This window comes from Amblyraja radiata, chromosome 19, assembly GCF_010909765.2.
Source record: "Amblyraja radiata isolate CabotCenter1 chromosome 19, sAmbRad1.1.pri, whole genome shotgun sequence".
Lineage (NCBI taxonomy): Eukaryota > Metazoa > Chordata > Chondrichthyes > Rajiformes > Rajidae > Amblyraja > Amblyraja radiata.
In genome coordinates, this window is record NC_045974.1 from 22,201,773 (window position 1) to 22,223,588 (window position 21,816).

General features: G+C 51.4%; 1 protein-coding gene across 1 annotated transcript; it reads left to right on the top strand.

Moving 5' to 3' along the window:
- Positions 1-625: 625 nt before the first annotated feature.
- e2f7 (E2F transcription factor 7) lies at positions 626-20,613 on the top strand. Its single transcript, XM_033037974.1, has 12 exons — positions 626-948; positions 2,247-2,345; positions 4,149-4,421; positions 6,085-6,271; positions 6,719-6,997; positions 10,377-10,538; positions 11,013-11,147; positions 12,694-12,775; positions 15,163-15,655; positions 16,902-16,995; positions 17,917-18,269; positions 19,538-20,613. Exons 2-12 carry the CDS (start codon positions 2,247-2,249, stop codon positions 19,700-19,702), a joined length of 2,322 nt encoding a protein of 773 aa, XP_032893865.1. The 5' UTR covers positions 626-948; the 3' UTR covers positions 19,703-20,613.
- Positions 20,614-21,816: the final 1,203 nt, after the last annotated feature.

Sequence of the window (21,816 nt, forward strand, 5' to 3'; positions counted from 1 at the left end):
TGTGACCCCCTGCCCCCTCGCTGCATCTCGCACCCTCCCATCGCCTCTCACCTTCCCCCTCCCCCCATCACCTCTCATCTCCCCCTCCCCCCATCGCCTCTCACCCTCCCCATCGCCTCACCTCCCCCCCATCACCTCACCTCCCCTCCCCCATCGCCTCACCTCCCCCCCCCATCGCCTCACCTCCCCATCACCTCAACTCCCCCCATCGCCTCTCATCTCCCCCCCATCGCCTCTCATCTCCCCCCCCCACATCGCCTCTCGCACCCCCCCCCATCTCTCACTCATCCCCCTGCCCCCACACCTCTCACCCCCTCCTACCTTCCTGTACCTCTCACCCCCCAGCACTTCTCTGCCCCTCTCCACGAACCTCTTCCTCACTCTGCCCCCGCACCCCACCTTCCCTCTGCCACTCCCCCACTCCTGGTTTCTCTACTATACTACACTAGACCACACTACACTTTCCCCTCCCCACACTCTCCCCTGAAGCGCGCCGAGCGCCGCGCCAAAGCAACCCGGAAGCGCGTGTGGGCGCCGCCTCCCATTGGGCGGGCCGTCGGGTGTATCGAGTTGCGGGCCGCTGCCATTGGCTGGCGGCAGCGATGACGTCTTTCGGAATGTTGCAAGGCGCCAGAAGCGCGGGTTTCGCGGCTTCACCCGCGGTTCCCGGGACAGACAGACAGACAGAGGCAGACAGAGACAGAGTGGGCACCGGGGAGACAGGAGACCGGGGTAGACTGAGGATCGGTGGAGACAGGAGAGGGGGGGAGACCGGTGTTGACAGGGGGTAGACCGAGGGTGATAGACAGAGGGGGGAGACGGGGAGACAGAGGGGGGAGACGGGGAGACAGAGGGTACCGCTCTCCAAGCGCCGACACATGCAGCCGATCTTATCGCTGACCTCTAGAGCAGCCTCCACACTGACACCGCTCTCACTCCCAGCTTAAGGTGAGTCAACTTCATTCATTCATTCATTCATTCATTAAAACGTCCAGTTAATGTAACAAACTATCTGAAACTTAAGGCTAACTCACTTCCCTCCAGAAGTTGATCTGGATTTCCTCCAGCCGTTTTAAAGTCTCTCTTCCAGAATTTCAGTATGATCTGTGCTCTCTGAACTTTCCCTGTTGAGTTTCCAACAACCCCTACTCTCTCTCCGCCTGTTACTTTACGTAATGTAACTCGTTAATGTAACAATCTACTGTCTAACCATAGTTAATGCCCACAATAATCGTCTGCCGCCCCGTTTTTAACCAGTGTCTTGTCTCCCTGAAGATCATGTCAAACTGTGAATTGTACTGTCCACCTGATTTTTTTTTTTGCGCCAAATTTTCAAAATAAAAACGAACGAAATTAGGAACTATTCCCACACATCAAACTCTCGTGTTGAGTCAATTAAATATGTGGCGGTGATATGCAGCAACCGATTTCGTTTTTATATTCTGTTTATACGAGGGATTCCTAAAGGGATTTCATTTCTAAAGTTGGTCTCCGACTTGGTGGCGCTACTTGGCGCTTAGAAAACTTGTAGTTGACTTTCGTAATAGGCAGTTGTACATGGTTGTGTGGCCAGCGCCCCCCGCTACAGGACTGTATCCCAGCGGTTTATTACATCTTACAGGGGATATCTTATTATGGATAGTCTGCCAAATTAACTGTTAAAATCATTTATTACCAACGGGGTTTGTGTGGTATTTAAAAAAAATCTCCCTTAACAACATCCTTCCTATAGCTGAGCGACCAAACAACATGTCAAGCTGGAAAGGGTGCAGAAAAGATTTACCAGGACGTTGCCAGGATAAGTGGGGCTGATCTACTGGGAAAGATTGGGCTGGCTTTATTCTTTGGGGCGCAGGAGGATGAAGGTCGATCTATTAGAGGTGTACAAAATCACCAGGGGAATAAATAGCGTAGATGCACAGAATCTGGGGGAATAGAGAACCAGAGGACACGGGTTTAAGGTGCGGGCGGGGAGATTTAATAGGAACCTGAGGGGCAATGTTTTTACACAAAGGGTGGTGGGTGTATGGAACGAGCAGGAGGAGGTAGTTGCGTTAGGTACCATCACAGCATTTAAGAGACATTTGGACAGGTACATGGATAGGATAGGTTTAGAGGGAGATGGGCCAAATGCGGGTGGATGGGGCTAGTGTTGCTGGGACATGTTGGTCGGTGTGGGCAAGTTGGGCTGAAGGGACTGTTTCCACACTGTATGACTCAAATATGTTTTGTTCCCTTTTTTTCAGATGGAGTGTTTGAAATTAAGGGATCTTTTGAGTTTACGAAAAGGAAAGTGTGATATAGCTCCACACTCTCTGAACGATGAAGTGCAAAATGTGCAAAAGGTACATTTTCATGTTGGGTTCTTCTGAGCTTTATCTTTTTTAAATACATGGATAGGAAAGGGTTGGAGGGATATGGGCCAAACACGGGCCATTGGGACTGGCTTAGATGGTAGTCATGCACAGCCTAGGACTTTATTCCTTGGAGCACAGGAGGCTGAGGTGTGATAAGAACCTGAGGGGCAGCTTATTCACATGGAGGGTGGGTGTCAGGGTGGAAAGGACCAGAGGCCACAGGGGAAGGTCAGAGGGGGAACGTTTAAAGACAAAGGGCACTGGAAACAATCTTTGAATATTCTTTGGCAGAAGTTAGGTAAATTCTTTGTAAAACTAAAGGGGTAAACAGTTACTGGTGGTAGACAAGAATGTGGAGCTGAATGTGGAGGGGAGGGAGGGGGATACTTAAGGCAGCATTTAACAATAGGGCCCAGATAAAGTGACATGTTTGTTGATGGTAGAGACGTTAAGTTTAGTGAAGTTCTGGTGGCCAGAGTTGGATAAATACAATACAATACAATTCAATTTATTGTCATTTGGACCCCTTGAGGTCCAAACGAAATGCCGTTTCTGCAGCCATACATTACAAACAAATAGACCCAAGACACAACATAATTTACATAAACATCCATCACATTGCTGTGATGGAAGGCCAAAAAAACTTTTCTCTCCACTGCGCTCCCCCCCCACCCCCCGATGTCAGAGTCAAAGTCAAAGCCCCCGGCGGGCGATGGCGAATTGTCCCGTGGCCATTAAAGCCACGCCGGGTGATGCAAGGTCGCACACCGGGTCTTGGTGTTAGAGCCCCCGGCGCGCGCTCGCAGTCCCGCGACCATTCCAAGCCGCGCGGGGCGATGGTGTAAGGCCCCGCTCCAGGAGCGCTTCAACCCCGCAACTCGGGCGGGAGAAGTCGCCGTTGCGGGAGCCCGGAAAAGCGGTCTCCCTCCAGGGACCCGCGGGCTCCCGGTGTCACTGTCCGCCAAACCCGCAGTTGCAGGCACCGAATCTCCGGGGGTCGGGCCGCAGCAGCGTCCACCACAGCTCCACCCGCTCTGGACTCGGCCAGCTCCGCGACGGTGAGGTGAGTAGTCGGCACCACAGCCCCCGGTCTTCCTGTAGTTGGTATCTCGTGCTTGATAGGACCAGCGTTACAAGTGTGTGTTATAGCTCCATCCAGGACAGCAAAAAACTGCAGAGACTTGCGGTCGTAGCCCAGCCCATCACGCAAACCAACCTCCCTTCCATTGACTCCATCTACACTTCAGGCTGCCTCAGCAAGGCCAGCAGCATAGTCAAGGACCAGTCTCACCCCGGCCACTGCCTCTTCACCACCCCCCCCCCCTCTCATCAGACAAGAGGTACAGAAGTGTGCAAACACACACCTTCAGATTCAGAGATAGTTTCTTCCCAGCTGTTATCAGGCAACTAAACCATCCTATCACCAACTAGAGATCTGCCCTGACCTACCATTTACCTCATTGGAGACCCTTGGACTACCTTTAATTGACGATTTTATCGTGCGTGATAAAATCAAGTCAATTAAAGATAGTCTTCACCCTGTTTCTCTACGCTGTGGACGGCTCGATTGTAATCATGTATTGTCTTTCCACTGACTGGTTAACACGCAACGAAGGCTTTTCACTGTACCTCGGTACACGTGACAATAATAAACTGAACGATTACAAGGATAGTCATCATAACACAGCAGGGAAACTGGCCCTTTGGCCCAACGAGTGGGATAGCAGCATCGCCACAGCCTCCTGTCTGTGTCCCCTGTCTGTGACCCTTTGCTCTTTCTGTGCCTTGCAGGAGAACAGGTTCAGGGGGTCGCCCAGGACCCCGGTGAAATCGGAGTTGGTGCCGGGCGGCGTTCCCAGACGCAAGTGTTGTACCCCGGATCGGATTCAGCTGACGCCCAGCAAGCCACTGGACAAGCCGTCGCCCGAGCCCTGGTCCCCCACAGCCAACCTGCGGATGCTGATCAGCGCCGCCAGTCCCGACATCCGCGACCGGGAGAAGAAGAAGGAGCTCTTCAGGCAGATTGAGAACGAGAAGGTCCCACCGGCTGCCGACGTTATTCAGGTAGCTCTCCCTCCCGTTCAATCCTACTTCATTGTCACGCACGCAAAACACAGTGAGACTCTTCTGCACAAACCACAAATGCACAGTCGCCAGAATCTTGATGGCATTTAAAATCAAATAAAAAAATAGATGACACAAACGGTAAAGGTACGGTCCACATGCTGGAAGTCCTGGAGTGCCGCTGATACAGGCCCGTGATCCAGCGCCTCTCTCCTCTGTCGATCGCCTCTGTGTCCCCCACGGGGGCACCACCTGTAGCCGACCTTGAAGGCCTTGACCGGCCCACTCCTCGTGTGTGTCGCTGCCAGCGGCTCCCCCCTCCTCGACTCTCCGGGCCTCCCCCCGCACATGGCCGCTGGGTCTTCTTTCTCAGCAGCTGCCGGGTCTTTGTTCTCGGCGGTCGACGGGCCTGTCCTTGTTCCTCGTTCTCGCCGGTCACTTCGACCGCCGGGCTGGTTCATGTTCGTGCTGGCTGGGTCTGCACCATCGCTGGGAGTTCCCCGCCTTCACTCATGTTGAGTTTTAATCCACGTCCTTCCCCACTACACCGCTGTCTTTAGTTTTGGAGGGGGCGGTGGGAAGTACGAAAAAAGCGGCCAGAGGAAGTAGTTGAAGCTGATTACATAATAACTATGTTAAATACATGGACAGCACGCGGCAAAAGCTTTTCACTCGGTGTACGTGAAAATAAACGTAACTCCTTTAGCGGCATGGTGGCGCAGCTGTAGAGTTGTTGCCTTACAGCAACTCGGGTGTAGGATCGCGCTAGTGTACGGGGAGATCGCTGGTCGGTGTGGACCCGATGGGCCGAAGAACCTGTTTCCACGCTGTGCCTCTACACTAAACTAAAACTAAACTACTTAAAAGATATGTGACAAGTACATACATTTGAAAGGTTTAGAAGGTTATTGTATGGGCCAAATGCCGGGAAGTTTCACTAGTTTAATGGGAGCATCTTTGTCGGCGTGGGTGAGTTTAGCTATTGGGTCTGTTTAGTTTCGAGATACAGCACAGAAACAGGCCATTTCATTAGTGATATCCTGCACGCTAGGGACAAGTTGCAGAGGCTAATGAACCTACAAACCTGCACGTCTTTGGAGTGTGTGGGGAAACCGGAGCAACCAGAGGAAACCCATGCGGTCACAGGGAGAACGTACAAACTCTGTACAGACAGCACCCACAGCGTCAGAGAACCGGGTTCGATCCTGAATATGGGTGCTGTCTGTACGGAGTTTGTCTGTTCTCCCTGTGACCACATGGGTTTTCGTCGAGGGGCTTTGGTTTCCTCCCACGCTCCAAAGACGTGTGCGTTTGTAGGTTAATTAGTTTTGGTAAAATTATCTCTAGTGTGCAAGATAGTGCTAGTGTACGGGGTGATCGCTGGTCGGTGCAGACTCGGTGGGCTGTTTTGCGCTGTATCTCTAAGATCTAAAGGTCCTGGGTGCTATGATGACTTGCGCTGCTGCCCGTGTGGAGTGCACGTTCTCCCTGTGAACGAGTGGGGCGTGATCGGGTGAAGATGGGGGAAGGGTGCGGGGACATGGAGGTGCCTCCTGTTGGCCTGGTCTGTGCGAGTGGGTGACAGTAGACGGGCATGTTGGGATACGGGGCCGTTGAAGCGTTGACACCCCCCGTGAAGAGCGAGGTCGCCCTCTCTCCGCAGCTCACGGCAGCAGCAGCAGCAGCCGCCGCCCAGGAGGGAGCGCCCGACGAGTTTGAGCATCAGCGGCCCAGCAGGAAGCAGAAGAGCCTGGGGCTGCTGTGCCAGAAGTTCCTGGCCCGCTACCCCGACTACCCGCTGCCCACCGAGAAGACGGACATCTCCCTGGACGAGGTGGCGGCCGAGCTCGGTAAGTGGAGCAGGGATGCCCTTCGGCCCATTGAGGCCATGCTGGCCAGATTGGAGAGTAACCTTCCCCCGCCCCTATTTCTCCCCCCTCCTTCACATTTCGCAACTCTTCAATCCTTGTGCTCGCACCTTCAGTGTTTTCATCTCTGACCTTTGACAGCCATCTGCCTATCACCTCCATTCCGCCCCCGCCCCCTTCCTCCCTCACCTGTATCCACTTATCACCCACCATGTTTTATCCAGCTCCTCCCTTTCAACTTTCTTCTTCCTGCCCCCCCCCCCCCCCCTCCCCCTCATCAGTCTGCATGAGTCGGTGTGTGTGTATGCGTGTGTGCATGAGTCGGTGTGTGTGTATGCGTGTGTGCATGAGTTGGTGTGTGTGTATGCGTGTGTGTGTGTATATGTGTGAGTGTGTGACCTCTATGTAACGGGCTGCCTCTGTCCCCAGGAGTGGAGCGACGGCGTATCTATGACATCGTCAATGTGCTGGAGTCTCTGCAGCTGGTGAGCCGTGTGGCCAAGAACCAGTACTGGTGGCACGGGCTGCCCGGCCTCGCCCTCACCCTCGGCATCCTCGGGAGGAGGGGGGAACAGCTGGGCTACGCCCAACAACTGGCACAGCTGCAGCGGCAGCTGGATGGCAAGGAGGAGGAGGAGGGGAGAGACGTGGGCCAGGTACTGGGCACTGGGCCCCAACCAGCCTCTCCCAACACCAGGAGCAAAGCAGGTAGAACGGATGCACGAGGAACTGCAGAAACAAGACACAAAGTGCTGGAGTAACTCAGCATGTCAGACAGCCTCTCTGGAGAACATGGATAGGTGAACAAAAATTGTTCATCCCAGTTTGGCAAAAGAATAAATCAGGGAAGGTAGTGCATCCGTGGATAACAAGGGAAATCAGGGATGGTATCAAAGCAAAAGATGATGCGTACAAATTAGCCAGAAAAAGCAGCATACCAGAGGACTGGGAGAAATTCAGAGACCAGCAGAGGAGGACAAAGGGCTTAATTAGGAAAGGGAAAATAGATTATGAAAGAAAACTGGCAGGGAACATAAAAACTGACTGCAAATGTTTTTATAGATATGTGAAGAGAAAGAGATTAGTTAAAACAAATGTAGGTCCCTTGCAGTCAGAAACAGGTGAGTTGATCATGGGGAACAAGGATATGGCGGACCAATTGAATAACTACTTTGGTTCCGTCTTCACTAAGGAAGACATAAATAATCTGCCGGAAATAGCAGGGGACCGCGGGTCAAAGGAGATAGAGGAACTGAGTGAAATCCAGGTTAGTCGGGAAGTGGTGTTGGGTAAATTGAATGGATTAAAGGCCGATAAATCACCAGGGCCAGATAGGCTGCATCCTAGAGTACTTAAGAAAGTAGCTCCAGAAATAGTGGATGCATTAGTGATAATTTTTCAAAACTCTTTAGATTCTGGAGTAGTTCCTGAGGATTGGAGGGTAGCAAACGTAACCCCACTTTTTAAGAAGGGAGGGAGAGAGAAAACGGGGAATTACAGACCAGTTAGTCTAACATCGGAAGTGGGGAAACTGCTAGAGTCAGTTATTAAAGATGGGATAGCAGCACATTTGGAAAGTGGTGAAATCATTGGACAAAGTCAGCATGGATTTACGAAAGGTAAATCATGTCTGACGAATCTTATAGAATTTTTCGAGGATGTAACTAGTAGAGTGCATAGGGGAGAACCAGTGGATGTGTTGTATCTGGACTTTCAGAAGGCTTTCGACAAGGTCCCACATAAGAGATTAGTATACAAACTTAAAGCACACGGTATTGGGGGTTCAGTATTGATGTGGATAGAGAACTGGCTGGCAAACAGGAAGCAAAGAGTAGGAGTAAACGGGTCCTTTTCACAATGGCAGGCAGTGACTAGTGGGGTACCGCAAGGCTCAGTGCTGGGACCCCAGCTATTTACAATTTATATTAATGATCTGGATGAGGGAATTGAAGGCAACATCTCCAAGTATGCGGATGACACTAAGCTGGGGGGCAGTGTTAGCTGTGAGGAGGATGCTAGGAGACTGCAAGGTGACTTGGATAGGCTGGGTGAGTGGGCAAATGTTTGGCAGATGCAGTATAATGTGGATAAATGTGAGGTTATCCACTTTGGTGGCAAAAACAGGAAAGCAGACTATTATCTAAATGGTGGCCGATTCGGAAAAGGGGAGATGCAGCGAGACCTGGGTGTCATGGTACACCAGTCATTGAAAGTAGGCATGCAGGTGCAGCAGGCAGTGAAGAAAGCGAATGGTATGTTAGCTTTCATAGCAAAAGGATTTGAGTATAGGAGCAGGGAGGTTCTACTGCAGTTGTACAGGGTCTTGGTGAGACCACACCTGGAGTATTGCGTACAGTTTTGGTCTCCAAATCTGAGGAAGGACATAGCCATAGAGGGAGTGCAGAGAAGGTTCACCAGACTGATTCCTGGGATGTCAGGACTTTCATATGAAGAAAGACTGGATAGACTTGGCTTATACTCGCTAGAATTTAGGAGATTGAGAGGGGATCTTATAGAAACGTACAAAATTCTTATGGGGTTGGACAGGCTAGATGCAGGAAGATTGTTCCCGATGTTGGGGAAGTCCAGGACAAGGGGTCACAGCTTAAGGATAAGGGGGAAATCCTTTAGGACCGAGATGAGAAGAAACTTTTTCACACAGAGAGTGGTGAATCTCTGGAACTCTGCCACAGAGGGTAGTTGAGGCCAGTTCATGGGCTATATTTAAGAGGGAGTTAGATGTGGCCCTTGTGGCTAAAGGGATCAGGGGGTATGGAGAGAAGGCAGGTACGGGATACTGAGTTGGATGATCAGCCATGATCATATTGAATGGCGGTGCAGGCTCGAAGGGCCGAATGGCCTACTCCTGCACCTATTTTCTATGTATCTATGTGACATTTCTGGTCGGGACCAATCTCCTGAGATGCTGACTGACCCACTGAGTTACACCAGCGTTTTGATTTTGGTCAGGACCCTTCTCCAGAAATGCTCTGGCATTTTGTGTCTTCGTTTGGTATAAACCAGCACCCCCACTTCCTTCTTACTACTGTTTTTTAAACATTCTGGCATGAAACGGCAGTATAATTTCAGGACAAGATCTTCCTTTAGACTTTAGCGATACAGTGTGGAAATAGGCCCATTGGCCCACCGAGTCAGCACTGACCAGCGATCACCCCGTGCACTAGCACTATCCTACATGATTTACACTGGCCAGGTTAATCCACATTCCCAACCGGAAGCTAAGTCCGGGTGGGATTGAGATGGAGGGGGGGTCGGGGAGAAGGGGTGAGCGGGATGGAGACAGGGAAGGCAGGGGATTGGAATGGGGACAGGAGGAAGAAAGGAGAGGTGGGGGAGGAAGGGGGCGAGGCAGGGGGAGGGGACGGTTGTGGGTGGGGGAGAGAGGGGAGGGCAAAGCTGGCACCAGTTGGCATTGGTTCTGTGTTGGAGAGGCCTCTGCCGCCCCCTCCTGGCATGTGGGGAACTGCGGCCTACGGGGAAGAGAGCTATCGAGTCGAGTGTTTCATTGTCATGAGCATTGACAACAGAACAGTGAGGTTCTTACTTGTAGCAGCAGAACAGGTCTATAACTGTTAGAACACGCAGATATGTGTAAAGGTTAAAAATAAATTAATTAATTAATAACAAAACCATAATAGCACAAAGATCAAAGCAGAGTCCAACCTAAGACACAATATTCAACAGAGCTGGCGGGCTGTGCCGTGTTCAAGAGCCTAATGGTTCTTTGCTTTTGCTACCCTGGATTGTTAAAATATTGTAAACAAAGCACATGGCACATAAAACAATTTTGTATTAACCACGATCTCTACTGCCTCATTCCCCTCCCACTTTTCAACTTGCCTCCCTCTCCCCCTCCCAATCTCTTTTCCCTCCCTCCCTCCCACTCATTCGCCCCACCCATCCTCCTGCCCCCCTCTCTTTTTCTCCTGTCTTTCCCTCCATTTCTCCACACCCATCCTCCGTCCCTTTCTCCCCTCCCTCTTTCTCCCCTCTCTCTCTCCTCCCTTTCTCTCTCCTCCCTCCCTCTCCCCTCTCCCTCTCCTCTCTTCCCCCCCCCCCCCCACAGTGTGCATGAACAGCAGGAAGGACAAGTCTCTGCGCATCATGAGCGAGAAGTTTGTGATGCTCTTCCTTGTGGCCGAGCCCAGGACGATCGCCCTCGATGCTGCGGCCAAAATCCTCATCGAGGACGGGCAGCCCGAGAGCGCGGACAACAGCAAGTTCAAGAGTAAGGGGGCTGGTTAAGGAGACGGGGGGAGAGGGGATGGGCAAAGGGGGGGGGGGGGAGGGGGGAGGGCAGACCTGGGGGGGGATGACGAGGAGATGGAGAAATTAGGGCGAAGAAGACGGGCTTGAGAAGAAGAAAAGCGAGTTTGGGAGGAGGGGTGGGGGAGTAGGTAGGGGTGAACTTGTCGGGGAACAGAGGGAGGCGAGTAGGGTGGAGGGGGAGACCTGGAGAAGTGGAGGCCTTGTGGGAAGACAGGCGGCGAGTGAGTGAAGGTGGGGGTATTGGGCAGGTGGGGCGGACCAGGTGGTGGGGTGGGGGCGGGGCCGTGGGGAATTGCGCGGGGGGGGGGGGGGGGGGGGGGGGGGGGGGGGGGTTCTGGTGGTTTCTGGACCCTGCGAACCGGCCTGTTGCACTGGCGGGTGATTCTCCTGTTGCACTCTCCCCGACCTCTCACTCCGCTCTTTCCTCCCCCAGCCAAGATCCGGCGGCTGTACGACATCGCCAACGTACTGACCAGCCTGGGACTCATCAAGAAGGTTCACGTCAACGAGAGGGGCCGCAAGCCGGCGTTCAAGTGGGTCGGACCCGTCACCCCGGGCAGGCCTGACGGTGAGGCCCACATCAGTGTTCAGCTCAACAGAGTTTAGTTTAGAGATACAGCACGGAAACAGGCCCTTCGGCCACCGAGTCCTCCAGGGACAATGAGAAGAGGCTTGGACAGACTGGGTTTTATTCCCTTGGAGATTGAGGGGTGACCTCATAGAGGTTTATAAAACCATGAGGATCATTTTACTTTAGTGGTGGACATGTAGTGCCTGTGGATCGCATCAATAGGGATCCAACAACTCGAGGGCCCTGCCTGATGCAGCGTGAGTTTTGTGCTCGGCTTTATAAATTCAATGACTTTCTGTAGTCATGGAAACGGGCCCTTCGGCCTACTGAGTTCATGTCCACCATTGATCACCCATTCGCACTAGTTCTATGTGTAGGAAGGAACTGCAGGTGCTGGTTTACACCGAAGATAGACACAACATGTTGAAGTGACTCAGCGGGCCGGGCAGCATCTCTGCAGAGAAGGAATAGTTGATGTTTTGGGGGACGAGGCCCTTCTTCAGACAGAGTCAGGGGAGAGGGAAACTAGAGGTGTGAAAAGGTCCAAACAACAAATGAATGAAAGGCATGAAAAGAATCACGGTGGGGGGCTGGGGGGGTGCAGCGAGAGAGAGTGGGGAGAGGTGCAGCGAGAGAGAGTGGGGAGAGGTGCGTGGTTCTGTACAGGGTCCGTCGCTGACTGCTTTTTAGCTTTCCCCAGTAAGTGGATTTGAAACTTCTCCGTGAGTGATGCTCGGGTTTGGTTGATGACGCGTCAGGAATTGTCGCTGTCACAGAATCTCGCGACCGTGCCACGGCGGGGAGAGCCTCGTGACGGAAGCCCAGACCCTGGCCACTGTTCTGGTCCCCATTGTTTATAGAGTCACGCAGCACGGAAACAGGCCCTTCAGCCCAACCTGCCCGTGTCGACCAAAGATTTCCCCATCTACACTAGACCCGCCGGTCTGCATTTGGCCCACATCCCTCTCACCTTTCCTATCCATGTACCTGTCCAAATGTCTTTTGACGGCATGTTACAGTACCTGCCTCAACTAACTCATCTGGCAGCTGTGGAGTTAGAATAGAACGCGTTTAATTAGGCTAGCCCAGTGGCTGCCTTACAGCGCCAGAGACCCGGATTTGATCCTGACGACGGGTGCTGTCTGCGTAGTTTACACATTCTCCCTGTGACCATGTGGGTGTTCCCGGGAGCTCCGGTTTCCTTCCACGCTCCAAAGACGTGCAGGTTTGTAGCTTAATTGGCTTCGGTAAAGTTGTGAATTGCCCCTAGTGTGTAGGATAGTGCTAGTGTACGGAGTGATTGCTGGTCGGCGCGGACTCAGTGGGCCAAAGGGTATGTTTCCGTGTTGTGTCTCTCAACTAAACTAAGCTCCAATTCTCAATGGATGCAAGGAGACTTTTATTTCCAGCTCCCATCTTAAATCTGCGTGTGGTCCTGTGTCGATGCCTCTGGTGATCTCCGTCTCCCCACACACCCCCGCGGGTAGTTCTGCAGGAGGGAGTGTTTGACTTTAATTTCCGCCTTGTGTCTCCCATGCAACAGGGACAGTGGATGCAGAAGATCCATGCGGAAAAATGGCGCAGCTGGCCGCTGCATGCAGGCTCCAGTTCGAAGAAGACTGCAAGTGAGTTTTCCTGCGGTGATCTTCTGCCCCTTTACCCCTGACCTCTGGACCATGTCACCAAGACCCATTAATTCTGGGTGTCCGTTGCCCTGGTACCTACCGCTGGCAGAGCCAATGCCTCACAGCGCCAGAGACCTGGCTTCAATCCTCTGGTCTCGATGGTCAGACCACATTTGGAGTATTGTGAGCAGTTGTGCCCCCTATCTGAGGAAGGACATGCCGGCGTTGGAGAGGGTCCAGAGGAGGCTTACAAGAATGATCCCAGGGAGGATTGAGTTTACATACAGTGGCTTGCAAAAGTTTTCATACCCCTTGAACTTTTCCACATTTTGTCACGTTACAACCACAAACGTAAATGTATTTTATTGGGATTTTATGTGATAGACCAGCACAAAGTGGTGCATAATTGTGAAGTGGAAGGATAATGATACATGGTTTTCAAATTTTTTTACAAATAAAAAACTGAAAAGTGTGGCGGGCAAAAGTATTCAGCCCCCCTGAGTCAATACTTTGTAGAACCATCTTTCGCTGCAATTACAGCTGCAAGTCTTTTGGGGTATGTCTCTACCAGCTTTGCACATCTAGAGACTGAAATTTTTGCCCATTCTTCTTTGCAAAATAGCTCAAGCTCAGTCAGATTGGATGGAGAGCGTCTGTGAACAGCAATTTTCAAGTCTTGCCAGAGATTCTCAATTGGATTTAGGTCTGGACTTTGACTGGGCCATTCTAACACATGAATATGCTTTGATCTAAACCATTCCATTGTAGCTCTGGCTGTATGTTTAGGGTCATTGTCCTGCTGGAAGGTGAACCTCCGCCCCAGTCTCAAGTCTTTTGCAGACTCTAACAGGTTTTCTTCCAAGATTGCCCTGTATTTGGCTCCATCCATCTTCCCATCAACTCTGACCAGCTTCCCTGTCCCTGCTGAAGAAAAGCATCCCCACAGCATGATGCTGCCACCACCGTGTTTCACAGTGGGGATGGTGTGTTCAGGGTGATGTGCAGTGTCAGTTTTCTGCCACACATAGCGTTTTGCATTTAGGTCAAAAACTTCAATTTTGGTCTCATCTGACCAGAGCACCTTCCTCCACATGTTTGCTGTGTCCTCCACATGGCTTGTGGCAAACTGCAAACGGGACTTCTTATGACTTTTTTTTCAACAATGGCTTTCTTCTTGCCACTCTTCCATAAAGGCCCGATTTGTGGAGTGCACGACTAATAGTTGTCCTGTGGACAGATTCTCCCACCTGAGCTGTGGATCTCTGCAGCTCCTCCAGAGTTACCATGGGCCTCTTGGTTGCTTCTCTGATCAATGCTCTCTTTGCCCGGCCTGTCAGTTTAGGTGGACGGCCATGCAGTAGGTTTGCAGTTGTGCCATACTCTTTCCATTTTCGGATGATGGATTGAACAGTGCTCCGTGAGATGTTCAAAGCTTGGGATATTTTTTTATAACCTAACCCTGCTTTAAAATTCTCCACAACTTTATCCCCGACCTGTCTGGTGTGTTCCTTGGGCTTCATGATGCTGTTTGTTCACTAATGTTCTCTAACAAACCTCTGAGGCCTTCACAGAACAGCTGTATTTATACTGAGATTAGATTACACACAAGTGGACTCTATTTACTAATTAGGTGACTTCTGAAGGCAATTGGTTGCACTGGATTTTATTTAAGGGTATTAGAGTAAAGGGGGCTGAATACTTTTGCACGCCACACTTTTCAGTTTTTTATTTGTAAAAAAATTTGAAAACCATGTATCATTTTCCTTCCACTTCACAATTATGCGCCACTTTGTGTTGGTCTATCACATAAAATCACAATAAAATACATTTACGTTTGTGGTTGTAACGTGACAAAATGGAAAAGTTCAAGGGGTATGAATACTTTTACAAGCCACTGTATAAGGGGAGCTTGAAGGCACTGTACTCGCTGGAGTTTCGGACGATGAGGGGGGGGGGGCTTCATTAAAACTCACCGAATAGTAAAAGGCCTGGATAGAGTGGATGAGGAGAGGATGTTTCCACTAGTGGGAGAGACTAGGACCAGAGGGCACAGCCTCAGATTAAAAGGACGTACTTTTAAAAAGGAAATGAGGAAGAATTTCTTTAGCCAGATGGCGGTGAATCATTGGAATTCATTGCCATAGACGGCGGTGGAGGCCGTCATTGCGGAAATTGATAGGTTCTTGATAAGTAAGGAGGTCAAAGGTTGTGGGGCGAAGGCAGGAGAATGGGGTTGAGGGAAACATAGATGAGCCATGATAGAATGGCAGAGTAGACAATGGACCGAATGGCCTAATTCTGCTCCTTAAACCCATGCCCTGTGGTTGTTGATTGTCCAGGTCTGGTTAACTGTCTATATTTATCTTATCCCTCTCCTTCCTTCCCAGAGACTTGGAATGTGGTCGGGAGGATGGAAGTGTGCGGCAGGAGGTTGCTCCTATGGTGGACACTCCTGCGGCCGGCTCCCGCGCCGAGCCCGTCGCTCAGACTGACCACCGGTCGACCGCCTGCCTCCACGGCGACGGGAACGATGGCGGCGTTCCCCCACCGGGCACCGGCTCGGACGAAGGCTTCTCCGGTTTCCACGGCAGCCAGCCCTTAGTGCTGCTACAGGGCCTGCCCTCCGCCCCCCTGCTGCTGATGTACGGCAAAGTGGACCCCAACGCGCTGCCCCGACCCTCCGACCCGGGAGAGACGACCCCGCTCGCAACCGGGAAGCGGACGGACGGGGATCTCCGCAAGCGCCGTCTCGCGGAACGAACGCCGCTTCCACACGTGCAAGAGGAGGAAGACCGGCCCAGAGCAAAACGCCACAGAGCTCTGTGTTCCTCTGAGTGTGACTTTGCCCACATCTATACATCAGCACTCTCTGCAGACAAGGTCAGAGCCTGAGGCAGGGGGCTATCCATCCCCTACAGTAAGCCGGGATTTGCAGCTGTTCATTGAAAGATACAGGCCCTTCGGCCCACAATGTCCGTGCTCAATAGAAAGACGTATCTTTTGTGCAGTACGTATGTGGAAGTGATGTTTCTACTAGTGGGAGAGTGCATCACCAGGGTCACAGAATAAAAGGACATACCTTTAGAATGGAGATGAGGCCGAATTTCTTTAGCCAGAGGGTGGTGAATCTGTGGAATTCATCGCCACAGGCGGCTGTGGAGACCAAGCCAATGGGTATTTTTAAAGCAGAGATTGACAGGTTGTTGATTAGTAAGGGTGTCAAAGGTTACAGGGAGAAGGTAGGAAAATGGGGTTGAGAGGGAAAGATAGATCAGCCATGATTGAATGGCGGAGCAGCCTCAATGGGCCGAATGGCCTATTTCTGCTCCCAATGACTTACGAACATGATAACACGTTAAACTAATCTTCTCTGCCTGCACGTGATTTATATCCTTCCATTCCCTGAATGTCCCTGTGTCTATCCAAAAGCTGCATATTTCTCTGGAACGTCAGAGGTTGAGGGGAGACTTGATAGAAGTGTATACAATTATGAGAGGCGTAGATAGGGTAGACAGTCAGAACCTTGTTCCCCAGTGTTGGGAATGTCCTACACTAGGGGGCGTAGTTATAAGGTGAGAGGGGCAAGTTTATACACAGATGGTGGTGGGGCCTGGAGCGTGCGTTGGTGGAGGAGGCAGATATGGTAGTAGTGCTTACGAGGCTATTAGATGGGTATTGTTGGGAATGGAGGTAGATGGATCATGTGGACCCAGAGAAGATGAGTTTAACTTGGCATCCTGTTCAGCACGGACATTGTGGGCTGAAGGGCCAGGCTCCTGGTGCTGAATCTGTGGACTTAATTGCCACAGATGTCTGTGAAGGCCAAGCCATTGAGTACTTTTAAGGCGCAGATTTGTCGATTCTTGATTAGTACGGGTGTCGGGGGTTATGGGGAGAAGGCTGGAGAATGGGGTTGAGCAGGAAAGATAGATCAGCCATGATTGACTGGCGGAGTTGACCTCATGAGCCGAATGGCCTAATTCCGCTCCTATGACCTCGGCGTGATTGCTAACTGATTGTGGGAATTATTGGGCAGTTTGGGGATATGGGGAGCAGGGGGGATTATATGATTCTGCTGTCGTAAGGCGAAGTACTGACGCTGTTGTCTCTCTCCCAACACCCCCAGACCCTGCTGTCGGGCATTCCAACCCCCACCTACATCACCGCCAACACTCAGATGGGACAACCCCACACCGGCCCCTGCCTCCACGCTGCCTCCGGTAAGTGATACAACCTTCTGTGTGGACATGTGCTATCTTCCCTCGCTCTCTCTCTCTTGGAGTCTTAGAGTTGTATAGTGTGGAAGCAGGCCCTTCGGCCCAACTTGCCCCCATCTAAACTAGTCCCTCCTGTCCACGTTTGCCCCGTATCCCTCCAAACCTAAGATAGACACAAAGTGCTGGAGTAATTCGGCGGGTCAGACAGCATCTCTGGAGAAACTGGATAAGTGACGTTTCCGATGGGAACCCTTTTTAAGTAGGGAAAGGTCCCGACCCGAAACAGAACCGCGCGGAAACCCAGATTTGATCCGGTCTACGCACACTGTCTGTACATTCTCCCTGTGACCATGTGGGTTTTCTCTGGGTGCTCCGATTTCCTCACACACTCCAAAGACATGCGGGTTTGTAGGTTAATGGGCTTCTGTATATTGTCCTTGGTGTGTAGGATAGGAGAGGAATAGATTTGGACACAGATTCTCTTGCCCAGAGTAGGGGAATCAAGAACCAGAGGGCTTAGGTTTCAGGTGAGGGGAGAAAGATTTAATAGTAACCCGAGGGCTAACCTATTCACACAAAGGGTGGTGGGTGGGTGTATGTAACGAGCTGCCGGAGGAGGTAGTTGTGGTTGTTGTAATCATGTGTGGTCTTAACACTGACTGGGTAACATGCAACAAAAAGCTTGTCACTGGACCTCAGTACACCAGACAGTGAACTAAATTAAACAAAGATGTGCAGGTTTGTACATTAATTGGCCTCTATAAATTGTTCCTAGTATTTTGGATAGAACTAGTGTATGGGGGGATCGCTGGTCGGCACGGACTCGGTGGGCCGAAGGGCCTGTTTCCACGCTGTATCTCTAAAGTCTAAAGTGTGTGTTTTGTTTTCTCTCTCCCCTCCCTCACCCATACATTTTGTCTCCAGGTCTGAGTGATTTGAACTTGCTTCTAGCAGCTGCCCACGGCCAGGAGCGGTTCACCATCCCCCTCGGGCACCTGGGCCCGACCAGCCTCCCCTACCAGGTGATGGTGCCCGTCTTCTGCCAGGCCCTGCCCTCCACCGTGTCTGCCGGCAGCTCCCTCCACCTGGGCCTCCTCCCCGCCGCCCAGCTCCTGATGGGCCGACTTCCTTCCTCTCCTCCGGCCAGCCCTGCCGCCGGATCCTCCTCGCCGGAGCGCCACGCTCTCTCCACCGCGCTTGGCTCCCGGGAAAGCCCTCCGTCCGAGCCGGACCACCCTGTCCTTCAACCTATTGCAATCATCAAGTTGCAACACCAGGTATGTTGAGTTTAGTTGAGTTTATTGTACTGAGGTACAGTGATAAGACTATACATGATTACAATCCAGAGACCCAGGTTCAATCCTGACTATGGGTGTTTGTATAGAAACATAGAAAATAGGTGCAGGAGTAGGCCATTCAGCCTTTCGAGCCTGCACCGCCATTCAATATCACCATGGCTGATCATCTAACTCAGTATCCCGTACCTGCCTTCTCTCCATACCCCCTGATCCCTTTAGCCACAAGGGCCACCTCTAACTCCCTCTTAAATATAGCCAATGAACTGGCCTCAACTACCTTCTGTGGCAGAGAATTCCAGACATTCATCCACACTCTGTGTGAAAAATGTTTTTCTCATCTCAGTCTTAAAAGACTTCCCCCTTATCCTTAAACTGTGACCCCTTGTTCTGGACTTCCCCAACATCGGGAACAATCTTCCTGCATCTAGCCTGTCCAACCCCTTAAGAATTTTGTACGTTTCTATAAGATCCCCCCTCAATCTTCTAAATTCTAGCGAGTACAAGCCGAGTCTATCCAGACTTTCCTCATATGAAAGTCCTGACATCCCAGGAATCAGTCTGGTGAACCTTCTCTGTACTCCCTCTATGGCAAGAATGTCTTTCCTCAGATTAGGAGACCAAAACTGTACGCAATACTCTTCCCTCTCCCCGTGACCGCGTGGGTTTTCTCTGCGTGCTCCAGCTTCCTCCAACATTCTAAAGACGTGCGGATTTGGAGGTTAATTGGCTTCTGTAAATTGTAAATTGTCCCTAGTGTGTAGGATAGGAGAGAAATAGATTGGGTGGACACACAGAGTCTCTTGCCCACAGTAGAGGAATCAAGAACCAGAGGACATAGGTTTAAGGTGAGGGGGGGAAAGATTTAATTGGAACCCGAGGGGTAATATTTTCACACAGAGGGTGGTGGGTGTCTGGAACGAGCTGCCGGAGGAGGTAGGTGAGGTAGGTATTAAAGGTTTAAGAAACAGGTACATGGATCGGACAGGTTGAGGGAAGTGGGCCAAACGCAGGCAGATGGGACCAGTATAGATGGGGCAATCTGGCCGGCGAGGGCAAGTTAGGCCGAAGGGCTTGTTTCTACTCACTCTGATACTGTATGGGGTGATCGCCGGTTAGTGTGGACTCGGTGGGCTGAAGGGCCTGTTCCCACCCTGTGTCTCTAAACTCTCAAGGGTGTGAATGGATGATGTGTGACGTTATGTCCTGAGAAGTGAGTTTGGTTGTGCAACCCTGTCCCTGTTTTCCAGCCTGCGGCGGACGTGGTACGCAAGGACGTTCAGCGGCCGTACGTGGAGACCTACTTCCACACGCCTGTCCCTGCAGCTCAGCGCAGACAGCTGGAACGAGTGCAGATCAAAACTGCATCGCCTGCCCAACGCAAGCTGGATATCGAGACCGGCATCGGCAAGTGAATTCACCCACTCCCCCACCTGCCCATGCCGGGGTGTCACCCCCCCCCCCCCCCCCCCCCCCCTCCCCCCAGTGGAACATGAACTGGTGCCGACAATCCCACCCGTGTCAGGGTCAGCAGCTCCCAATGTTATCCGGACTGCTCTGCCATTCCACCCTCATCACTAACGGGGGGTGGTGATTTTAAATCCTCGTTTTCCTCCCGCAGTTACTGAGCTACATTTTAATATATTAAAGATTGCCGGTGCTATCTCCAATGGAAAGTTGGAGCGCTACTTCCCTTTGGGGCCTCAGAGAGAAAGTAACTTCAAGCGGTCCTGGGAAGGTAGAGAACGCGGATGTCGGGGAACGCTGGTGACCCCGCGACTGACAGGAACTGTTGGAATAACGTGTGGTGTTGCCCGCTTACCTTAGATCATTCTCTCTCTGCATGTGATATCCATCTCCTGTGCAAGGTGCAGGTTAGGAATGTGAATGTATTATCCGTCTGCAAAATACTGTGACATTTATAATGGTGCCGGCCATTTCCTCCCCCCCTTCTCTGACCAAAAGATATCGCTCAGGAAGATGCAGAAACAGACCCACTTGCCCATGCCGACATAGATGCCTCAACTACACTCATTCCACTTTCCCACATTTGGCCCATATCCCTCTAATACTTTCCTATCCATGTACTCGTCCAAATGTCGTCAAGGTTGTCATAGTACCAACGCTTTATTTTGGCGCAGAGAGTAACACCGCCACAATTGGTTGGGATTTCTACCTTTAACTGATCCAACTTTATTCTCGCCAAATTATCACCCCCAGCTTCCACCCCTTGCCCTACACGCAACGGGCAATTTACTGTGGAATTCTCTGCCTCAGAAGGCGGTGGAGGCCAATTCTCTGCATGCTTTCAAGAGATAGTTAGATAGGGCTCTTAAAGATAGCGGAGTCAAGGGATATGGGGAGAAGGCAGGAACGGGGTACTGATTGGGGATGATCAGCCATGATCACAGTGAATTGCGGTGCTGGCTCGAAGGGCCGAATGGCCTACTCCTGCACCTATTGTCTATTCCTACAAACCTGTACATCTTTGGGACGTGAGCGGAATCCTGAGGAACCCCACATGGTCCCAGGAGGAACAGCGCCCGGGTCTATGGCACTGAGAGGTATCGGCTCTATCAGCTGGGCCGCCCTTATCTGAAGTTCAATGTTTTATTAATTGGTCTGCTTGTGAAGGGGGGTTGCAATGATCAATGTCATGAAGTTGGAAAAGATGCAGATTCACCAGTGATTATTCCCCGAAGGCAGCTAAAGGATGACCTTATAGTTTAGTTTTAGCTAAAGGATGACCTTATAGTTTAGTTTAGAGATACAGTGTGGAAACAGGCCCTGCTGGTCCACGACGACTAGTGATCACTAGGTCACTAGATCACTAGCACTATCCTACACACTAGGGCCAATTTGCAATTTTTACAGAAGCCAAATAACCCACAAACCTGAGTGTCTTTGGAGTGTGGGAGGAAACCGGAGCACTCGGTGCATGTGGTCACGTGGAGAATGTACAAACTCTGTACGGACAGCACCCGTAGTCAGGATCGGACAGGAAACGATAGAGGGCAAAGAATGGGTAATAGGTTCTAGGGGCAGAATCGGGCCATTTGGCAATCAATTCACTGGTGTTGAATATGGGCTGCATGCCAAGTGCGATCCCATTGAACGGCAGAACTGGTTCAAGGTGCTGAGTGACCTCCTAGTGACAAAGCTCACGTGCCATCTGGAAAGGGTAGCACGGTGGCGCAGCGGTAGAGTTGCTGCCCCAGAGACCCAGGTTCAATCCTGACTATGGGTGCTGTCTGCACTGAGTTTGCTCCAATTTCCTCCCACACACCAAAGATGTTTGTAGGTTAATTTGGCTTTGGTAAATATTGTGTCATTTCCTTGTCAGCAATGCACAATGGGGGTGCTTTAGCATGAAGCGATACTCTAATGTACACAAGGTGGAGATGGATGGTTTTGTTTGATGGAAACACCATCCACGCCGACCATTGATCACCTGTTCACACTATGTTATCCCACTCCCCACACACCAGGGGCAATTTACAGAGGGCTAATTAACCTACAAACCCGCCCG